Below are 10330 nucleotides of genomic sequence, written 5' to 3' on the forward strand. Positions count from 1 at the left end.
TTCAAGCACTTTTTAATCCACTGCAAACTGCACTCCATTCTTTTACATAAATATTCAGTGACATACAAGTTCCTGAACTAGAGATCTTATGTTAATCGTATCCAATTTACAGTAGATAAACTTGTGATACTGTATAACTAATCTTAATTAAAGTAAGAATGGAGGAACCAGTAGGAATTTTTGTTTTCTTTCTTGATGTATTGGTGGTAAAAGGGCAGGTGTTTTGACTTTCAATAGGAAATTAGCTGTCTTTGCTGCCTTTTTCCTGTAGATGGAGCTAAAAGTCCATGTGATGATCTAGCATTATCTTTTCCTTCCCACCCTTTGGATTAATAGAGGATTATGAAAAATACCAGTCATGAGCTTGGGGCTGCATCTAGAAGGTTGTGACAGACAAACGCTGCAGTAACCAAGGCCCTTGTGCATTGAGGTTCTCAACTTGGCCTTATCTAACACCTGTCTCTAATGCTGGCAGAAAGAAAATGCAAATAATACATAGATACATTTCCCTTGATTCAAATGCAAACCATGTCATCCTCTAGCTATCTCAGAACCTTGATGAGCTTGGCTTCTGGGAAAGACAGAGATTATGCTTGTGGATAGAATACACTTTGAAGAGCTATAGGGGACACTTGCCCTACTCCATCAAAATAACGCTCCGCGTAGTTGTCCTGGACTGATCCTAGAAAGAGCATCTAGAAAAACTTTCTTCCACTGTCAGCTGATCAGAATACATCCTATCCTGCCAGATGCAGACTTGGCCACACTGATAAACTTAGAGCAGATTGTTGTAATTCACTCTTCATTCGGGCACTAAAGAAAGCACAGCTGGTGCAGGGTGCACCTTCTGGCTAACCTGGGTTGATAAGAACACAGTATGTTTGTGTCCAGATAACTCTGCTGGCTGCCAATCGAATAGCAGATCAAGTTTGAAACTCTACCCTTGATCTAAATGATCGTAACAAGCTGGGTCAGTAGATCCTCTAAAAAGAATAGGACAAAGTGTGTCTGTAGGGACCCTAGCGGGCTTATGGAAAGTATTGTTTCCATGTCTTTGTTTTAGATACTTCTGGACAATATGAGGAAGTTGCCTCCATTCCCAGGATTACTCAGTAGCTGTGTTGTCAACCCTAATCATCAAGCTTGCTCTCTCAGGGTTGCTTATGATAGACTGCTTCAGTTGAAATTGCCATATATGAGGAAAGTATCCCATTAATATACCAACAGGGAAGTGCAGGCTCAAATAGACCTTGGCTCCCAGGTATTTGATTCTCCCTTCTCCCCCCACCAAGGAGGGTCTAGTTCCTAGTATTTTTCAAGGCCTCCTTCTGCTTACACTGCAAAGGAAGGAGGGAAGTAACTTTCTATTGGGATCTCATCCCCCCCTTGTAGTTTGGACCAACCAACCTATGTCCCTGAGTTTCCGGTCAAAGTTGTCTGATCATGTTCAGTACCTTCAGAGACACTGAATTTGGTTTCTCTTTTTCCATCACACATTCAAAGTAGTCTTTCTAAGTCATTAGTGTGTGTCAGGCTAAGTGATGGTGGGCAGATAGTAACTACACCTCGACCTAAGGCTGTCCTCGGGAGCCAAAAAATCTTACCGCGTTATAGGTGAAACTGCGTTATATTGAACTTGCTTTGATCCGCCGGAGTGCGCAGCTCCCCGCCCCCCCTCCCCCGAGGTCTGCTTTACCACGTTATATCCAAATTCGTGTTATATCGGGGTAGAGGTGTATGTAATGGCTGGCATTTGTTTGATTTGCTATGTGAAAATAATTCGTGGCCCGAAAAGTTCCATGACAGAAAAAATCCACAATTTTTACCTTGAACAAATATAAGGAATTGTTGCTAAAGGTCTTTTGGTGAGTTTTTCAAAATTCCAGAGTCCCTTTTGTTTCCATATCAAGATTTACAACGTCTGTAGGCTGCAACCATACAAGCACTAGAGTGTAATGTTGATTACATACTTGAGCGGGTTTTGACTTCCATTTAATAGAGGTTTTATCCATACGCATGACAACCTAAAATATAAAGGCATCAACAGTTTTTTGGCATTCTGTTGATGCATCTGCCTGCCATATAAGTACAAGACTGATGGATATAAGATGCATAATTATCTATCAGTAAGATTAGGCTTTTGCCATAGGCATTATATGTAAGATGACAATGGAGTAATGTCATGATAGCTGGCAGATTTTATTCTGAGACAAAGGTACTGGAAAGGAGGTAGATGATGGACACTAAAGTTTTAGGCCTGGTCTACAGTGGGGGTGGGTGTTGATGTAAGATACGCAACTTCAGCTACGGGAATATAGTAGCTGAAGTCGAAGTAGGTACCTACCATCCTCATGGCGCAGGATCAACGTCCGCGGCTCCCCCATAGACTCCGCTACTGCCGCTTGCTCTGGTGGAGTTCCGGAGTCAACGGGGAGCGCGTTCGGGGATCGATATATCGCAGCTAGATGAGACGCGAAATATTGATCCACAATAAATCGATCGCTACCCGCCGATACGGTGGGTAGACTGGACATACCCTTATTTCTACTTGTCTGATTTGGAGGTAAGATGTTGAGGTTTTGGTTCATACTTCACTACAATTAGTCACCCTTTCTCTTTGAGAAGCTTGTGTCAGCAGCACTGTTCTGGGAAACAGGTAATCAGTCCTAATTACACTGCTTATTTGGTTAATTGAAGTTATAGGGCATAGTTAGCAATGAATTGGTATAGCATACATTGTAGGAGCTAATAATTCAGTTTGAATTTTTTTTTTTTTTTTTAGATATTTCAAGGAAACACTGAGTATTACCAGGAAGTTCGCAATAACTTCATTCCACCTATTATTGCACGTTTTGTTAGGGTTAACCCGTTAAAATGGCATCAGAAAATTGCAATGAAAGTGGAACTGCTAGGATGTCAGTTTAGTATAGGTAAGACCATTAAAAATGCCTCAGTCACTGTAAAACACTGGAATATGTTTGTAGCTATCACTTAATTTAACTTTTGGCCTTGTTTTCCATAAGAAATCATGACAAAGCTTTTCTCTAAAATAATATTTTTGGGATCAGAAAAATCTCATCTTCCTGTAACGTCCACTGGACTAATATTTTCTAGTTTAATTGACACTCAAAATATTCTGGGACTTATGTGACTTGGAAAACACCTGCTTGAGGTGCTCCACGGGTAAGCTCCTTGTATCAATGATACTAGCAATTGGCTTTTTCTTTTCATGGGCTCATGTCCTTTTCTGACTGAACAAAATGAACGAGTTCTTTGGTAAACTGGCCACATTTCCCTTTCCTCTGTAGGGAGCTTGTTAAACTTAAACCAGCACCAGGATTGGGTAAACGTTTTTCCTAAATATGTTTCTACAGGTCGGGCTCCAAAACTTACCATGCCGCCGCCGCCGCCACCACCACAAAGTAACAACGACTTCTCCCTGCAGACTGATAAAACAACCTCCACTCCTGAGATCAAAAACACCACTGTGACTCCAACTGTAACCAAAGGTATCAACGCTTAAGTGGTGATAGTGCTTGAGAACTGAAGTAATAGGTCTTATGCTAACATATCTTTCACTGTTATTTGCAGTGTTGTTGGGCCCAGAATATTAGAGACAAGGTGTGTGAAGTGTTACCTTTTTTGGGAGCCAACTTCTTTTGGTGAGAGACAAGCTTTCAAGCATCACAGAGCTCTTCCTCTGTGTAGCTCGCAAGCTTGTCTCAACAGAAGTTGGTCCAATAAAAGATATTACCTCTCCTACCTTGTCTCTCTTACGCCAACATAGTTTATCTAAATGTAAATTATTTTGGATTAACTCTCTGCCCTTTATGGTGGTCTGAACTTGTACCTGCTGTAACGAATCCTATCACTCGAACTTTTTCCTTTTAAATATTTATATTACTATAGGAGAGACCCATATGATGGTTAACAATTTATAGCTACAGTCTGGCCTCAGATACGCAAATCCTTCGGAACAGCTTCTTTGTGAAAGATTAAAAAGACCGGATCTGAAGTTGGCTTATGCCCAAATAAATCTGTTAGTCTTTAAGGTGCCACCGGACTCCTCGCAGTTTTTGTGGATACAGACTAACACGGCTACCCCTCTGATACTTAAAAAGACTGGGACAGTTCAGCTTAGAAAAGAGATGACCTAGGAGGATACGATAGAGGTCTATAAAATCATGAATGGTATGGAGAAAATGAATAGGGAAGTATTTAATCCTTCACATAACACAAGAACTAGCGGTCATCCAATGAAATTAATACGCATCAGGTTTAAACCAAAAGCAAGTACTACTTCACACAACACACAGGCAACCTGTGCAGGCAGTGATGAAGGGTGGTTGGGACAGTAGTCCAAAGAGTAGGCTGCTGCCAAATGGTATATGAACACTGTTTAAATGTCATTAACACCTTCAAGTCAATTTTAAGTATTGTAAGTTCAGAAGTGCGTGTTCCTGTGCTGTTCTCATTTCTTTAGGTTGATATTCAGGCAAATTGTAATTTGAACTGTTTTTATATACACAAATAATAAGAAATGTTCTGACTCTGATACACTAGCTTGGAAAAACTACTGATTGTACAGATATGTGGAAAAATTGGGTGTTAAATCTATTATTATTTAACATTTACATTTAAGGTAGCGCCTAGAGGCCAGGACCCCATTGTGCTAGGCACTGTACAAACCTAGAAAATTGTGGTGTCTTCTCTAAAGAACTTATGAACTAAAAATGGATGTGCAAAAAGTTATTCTGTCCGACACCGCTTTTGTTTAATGGATTTCAGATGTGGCACTGGCAGCAGTCCTAGTTCCAGTATTGGTGATGGTCTTCACTACTCTCATTCTGATCTTAGTGTGTGCATGGCACTGGAGAAACCGGTAAATGAATGGATGATCAGCGCTCATGTAAAGTATTTTAATTTAGCATGTAGATATGAAATACACGGCATATGTAAGTATGGAAACTGTAGTTAAACCATTTCCAGAATGGATTTATTTGTTCAGAAGTTTATTCATGTATGAAGAGGAAATGTTCTGCATTCTGAAGATACCATATTTTATTGGCTAGCATTATGGTTTGCTCTATTCTATTGAGTTCTTTTCCTGAAATTTTGGGAGTCGCTAGTTGGTTGGGAATTATATTTTGAAACTTGAGCACCAGCTACAGCCAAGGGCATAGTCAAGGCATTCATTCCCGTCAACTCAGAGGGCTCCACCCTAGTACATGACCCAGCAGTCTCCTTTCATGTTGTCCAGGTTAGGAGGAGCTTGCAGGAGGCTGAAATTGGTAAGCTGCAGCTTCATATCCTCCAACTATCACCAGCTATCAGGATTTATAATAGAAATCATTACTAGTCTGTAAACATTTCAGTGCTATAACTTGTCAGGATTTTTCTTCTGAAGGAAAATGTTTGCTAAATCAGTATTCATGTGTTTTTGCATTTGAATAAGGTAGTTAAATGTGTCCAACTTTTTATTTTTTTCTCCAGAAAGAAAAAAGCTGAAGGAACATATGACTTACCTTACTGGGATCGCGCAGGTAACAAAATGGTGGCAAAATCTCTGCACTCAGTGCCAGCCTTAATGAGCATCAGTGTTTTAAAGCATGTGTTTTAAACAATATCTGTAACTTCATCTCTACCAGCTTGTTGTAGTAACACAGCGGTACTGAATTCCTTTTCCATTCAGACTTGTAACTTTTCTTTCTGTACGTTGGCTTCAAAAATAGGAAGACTCTTTTTTTCCCGGAAGTATGCTATTAGATCTCCACTCAGAATCTTAGAATACTCTCTTGAAATTCTATACAGGAAAGGTTGGAATCTTTCCATTTAAACAAACAAGAAATCTCATTTTGAGCAATAATTTTGCATATATAGTAATCAGATATCCTGTGAGTTCTGAATATTGATGAACTTTTGTAGGATTTTTTAGTATTGAAAGCACTTTAGTGTGCTTGTCAACTTTCTTTTCTATTTCACCATTGCTCTTTTAAGTGAGATTTTCTCAACCTTCCATGCCTATAATACTATATCTGATTAGCTTCTCGTGATTTTTCACCTTGTGAAAATCCGCAGTTTAACACACACTCCTGTGACACACAAACACCCACCTTGTTTTGAGGGGCGGGGGAAAGGTGGAGGGTGGAGTTAAAATCTATAGCCTAGAGGTGCTAATACATGGGGCTTCTTATTCACAAGAATGCTCACTGTTGTTCAACACAAGACGTTTGTGTTTAAAACTGTCCAGATGACCTCTGGAATATTTTCCATGCTGTATTTTGAGCCTAAAAATAATTCATTTACTGAACTGCTTACCTCTGTAAAGTAGGACCAGCAACGGGTGGTAACACAGAAATTCAGGGCTAGATTCTTCATTCTGTCCCTGTTGCTTTGGAAATGGTATCAGTCAAAAATTGAGTGGAAGCCTTATTACTGAGCCTCCAGCCTTTTGTCAGACAGATTTGTTGGACATCAATAACATATTAAATGTAATTTTATGGTTGTCTGGTAAAATATCCTATAAGCTCCAGGTGTTCTGTGAATAGTGATAACTAATTTCGTGACCTGTCATTTCTGGCGGGGGGAGGAGGGAGGAAAGGCAAGCCGTTTTCACAGAGGCTAAGAAAGGTATGTGATACTTTTAGCATCTTTAGTAACTTATGTGAATGAATTACCACTGACTTTTTATTATGCATTGTTGTAAGTTCTTACTACTTTTATTTCTAAAATCTTGAAGGGTGGTGGAAAGGCATGAAGCAGTTTCTTCCTGCCAAGTCAGCAGAACATGAAGAAACCCCTGTTCGCTATAGCAACAGTGAAGTTAGTCACCTGAGACCAAGAGAAGTCCCGACTATCTTACAGACTGAGTCTGCAGGTACCTGTTTTTTGTTGTGGACTGTGTATTTTGGCTTTATGTGTGAAATGATTTATATTGCATGCATTTTCTATAGCTGAAATCTGGTTTTACCCCTCATCTCCTATTGCTTGTGCTGGAGAGAGTACATGGCTTTACTTTGGTATATTCCTGCTTTCCTCCCTACCTGTTCTGTCTTCTCATAGTTATGAGAAGCAACCTTAATTCTGGCATATCCTAATTTTTGAGTATTTGATTTTGCAACCGTAATGTTCTCTCTCAACTTAGTTTTGTGTGTAACTTCCTAAGGCCAGGTCTACACTATAAACTTATATCATTATAACTTAGAGCTGTGAAAAATACACACCCCTGTGCGATGCAGTTATACCAACCTAATTGCTGGCATAGACAATGCTGTTGATGGGAGGACTTCTCTCCTCAACATAGCTACTGCCTCTTGCGGAAGTGGATTAACTACACTGATGGGAGAAGCCCTCCTGTCAGAGTAGTAGCATCTTCACTAAAGCAGCGCCATGGTACTGCAGTGTTTTAAGTGTAGACCTGCTCTACATTTTTAAATAGGCAAACTGAAAAAACAAATTCCATCTTATGGAATCATATTGACCCCTTTAACAGCAGGGTTGGAACCCCTACCTCCACATCACAGACCTCTCCTACTTGAGCTAAGAGTGACTGAGAGCAGTAATAGGTTCCCTCCTCTTTGTAGACCAGCCCTAGAGGGGAATGAGTGAGACACTTGTCCACTGGCTTTCACAGCTATTTGCTGACATCAGAGCAATGTAGAGATTTGGGAATCCTGGGTTTAATTCCAGGTTCTGTAGAGTGTGCTCTAGTGGGCACAGACCCTTCTGCCTGTGTCCCCTCCAATTTGTCCCTGTCCTGTCTTCCCATCTCCTGATCTTAGGCCTGGTCTACACTAAAAAGGGGGTTCGAATTAGGGTACGCAAATTCAGCTACGTGAATAGCGTAGCTGAATTCGAAGTACCCTAATTCGAACTACTCACCCGTCCAGACGCGGCGGGGTCGAACTCCGCGGCTCCCCCGTCGACTCCACCACCGCCGTTTGCAGTGGTGGAGTACCGGAGTCGACCGCGGCGCTTCCGGAGTTCGAACTATCGCGTCTAGATCAGACGCGATAGTTCGAACTCCGAGAAGTCGAACTCACCGCGTCGACCCGGACGGTAAGTGTAGACTAGCCCTTAGTCTCTTCTCCACCTGTTGGCTTCTCCCCTAGCCAGTCCCAGGGCTTCTCATGCCAGTCTCTCTCACCCCGAGGCTCCTTGTCTACACCTCAAGTGACCTGTCAAACTAACATAACTCTACTGAGCATGTATAAACTCTGATTTTTCATGGGAGAGCAAAAACCACATCCTTGACATCTGCGTATTGGAAACAGCTAAACAGTTTTCACCAAATCTTAGACCTGCTGGGCAGACACCCAGCATGAGAAATTTTCAGCCCAAGCAATTGAAGTTTGGCAGTTACAAAGCAAGTAAAATCGGGCTCTTATACTATGAAGTGTCTGTCAAGCTTAACTATAGGTGGTATCAGCTCAGACTGTAATAATTGTCTACTGCGGGGTTTCTTGCATCTTCCTCTGAAATATCTGGCACTGGTAGAGACAAGATATTGGCCAGATGGACCATTGGCTTGATGCAGTGTGATAATTCCAATGTTCCTAATGAGGGCTTCTCCTTTTAATACAATGCCACCATATTAGAGTTTAAAATTTTCCTGTCTGTAAAATTTTCTTTTTTGGGACATTGCACAGAGTATGCTCAACCACTGGTAGGGGGAATCGTTGGCACACTTCATCAGAGATCAACCTTTAAACCAGAAGAGGAAAAAGAAGCAAGCTATGCTGATGTGGATCCTTACAACTCACCTGTACAAGAAGTTTATCATGCTTACGCTGAACCATTGCCTGTCACTGGACCAGAATATGCAACCCCAATAATCATGGACATGTCAGGTCATTCCACCGCACCTCTTGGTGTCTCTTCTATTTCTACTTTCAAGGCTACAGGGAACCAGGCCCCTCCCATAGTGGGAACTTGCAATAAACTCTTAGCTAGGACAGATAGCTCATCATCTGCACATGCACTGTATGATACACCAAAGGGGATGCCTGGACCGGGTTCCTCAGTTGAATTGGTGTACCAGGTACCACAGAGCATGCCACATTTCACAGGAAGTTGAGGAGAACTGAGGTAAGTTATGAATGAGCTAGGGGTGGCAAATGTGAATTCTTAACACAAAATTCTTTGAAGGTGACTATATTAAAATGTCACTTTTGAATCACATTGAATTTTTTTTGTATTGTAAGTTGCAGTAACATGGAGTTGAACAAAAATGTGATGTGATATCAGAGGTCTAGGAAACTAACAATCCTGCCATTTCTTTGAGGGTATATAAATATGATTTATTTGTTGCTGTTCAGAAACCATGGACACCCAGTTTACTACTGTACATGAGAGAGAGGAGTTCCCTAAGATGAACTTCAGCAATTGATAGTCACGCTGCATGGAGAGGAATGATACATTGCTATAGCCTGAGAGCCAATAATTTAGACATTGCTGAAGGTACTGTTCCTGAAATACCAAGCTTTAACATTTCTGAAATCCACGTATAAGAGATGCAGCTGAGGGATTGTACCCAACAGACTGCTCCTGCTGTAACTGAACTCTAGGACAAACTCCCACTGACTTCATCGGAAGCAGGATCAAGCTTGAATGAGTACCAGTGTTCCACCTTTTCTTTGTGGGATCGGCAATCCAGAGTTGCTGGAAATCTGTAAGGCGAGCTACTTTGGAGGAAACTATTTTTCTACTGTTCTTAGCTTCCTTTAAAAAAACTAAACCCTAACATCTGTTAGCTTTGTAATGTAAGTTACCTTTGCAACATCTTCTCAAGTCTCGTGGACTTTAAGGTCAGAAGGGACCATCAAGATCACCTAGTCTGACCTCCTGCACATTGCAGGCCACAGAACCTCACCCCTCTCTTTTCTAGGGATAATTTCTCTGTACTAATTCATTGTGTGGTCAGACTCTTTTCTAAACAGAGACTACAGTGTGATCAGTGTCCTTAACAATTGTTACTTGGGAATTTATCCCTAGTAAGTGAGACTACTGAATTATCCTAATTTGAATCCTCTGAGGTTCCCAATTACCTCTGCAATGAGGCTGAAAACTTGGTCATTCTTTGAGGAAATTGCAGGTCTAAAAGAGTGACTCATTTTTTTTTTTAAAAGAACTTGTACTGGTTTAAATCAGTAGGCAAGTACTGCTGAGAGCTTTTAAGATTAAGGGATAGGTTTTCAAGCTTGTGCACAAAAATGGCCAGCGTAATCACATGAATAAAATGATGACTGCATGAAAGTTGGAGTTTGTGCATAGACATAAGTTTATTTACACAAACACTACACTTCAGGGTAGTTGCGGGTACATTTTGGCA

At 40.9% G+C, this 10330-nt stretch overlaps 1 protein-coding gene across 4 annotated transcripts in view; it reads left to right on the top strand.

The window, feature by feature from the left end:
• DCBLD2 (discoidin, CUB and LCCL domain containing 2) overlaps nt 1–10317 on the top strand; it is a 62491-nt gene extending 52174 nt beyond the window's left edge. For 2 of the 4 annotated variants that reach the window (XM_045001727.1, XM_045001730.1), the window contains 6 exons: nt 2783–2930; nt 3375–3509; nt 4789–4882; nt 5494–5543; nt 6740–6877; nt 8649–10317. In XM_045001727.1, the coding sequence (XP_044857662.1) occupies nt 2783–2930; nt 3375–3509; nt 4789–4882; nt 5494–5543; nt 6740–6877; nt 8649–9076 (993 nt within the window). In that variant the 3' untranslated portion in view covers nt 9077–10317. The remainder of the gene's footprint in view (nt 1–2782; nt 2931–3374; nt 3510–4788; nt 4883–5493; nt 5544–6739; nt 6878–8648) is intronic. The other 2 variants (XM_045001728.1, XM_045001731.1) reach the window with 2 other exon arrangements.
• The last annotated feature ends 13 nt before the right edge of the window (nt 10318–10330 follow it).

This window comes from Mauremys mutica, chromosome 1 (assembly GCF_020497125.1).
Source record: "Mauremys mutica isolate MM-2020 ecotype Southern chromosome 1, ASM2049712v1, whole genome shotgun sequence".
NCBI lineage: Eukaryota > Metazoa > Chordata > Testudines > Geoemydidae > Mauremys > Mauremys mutica.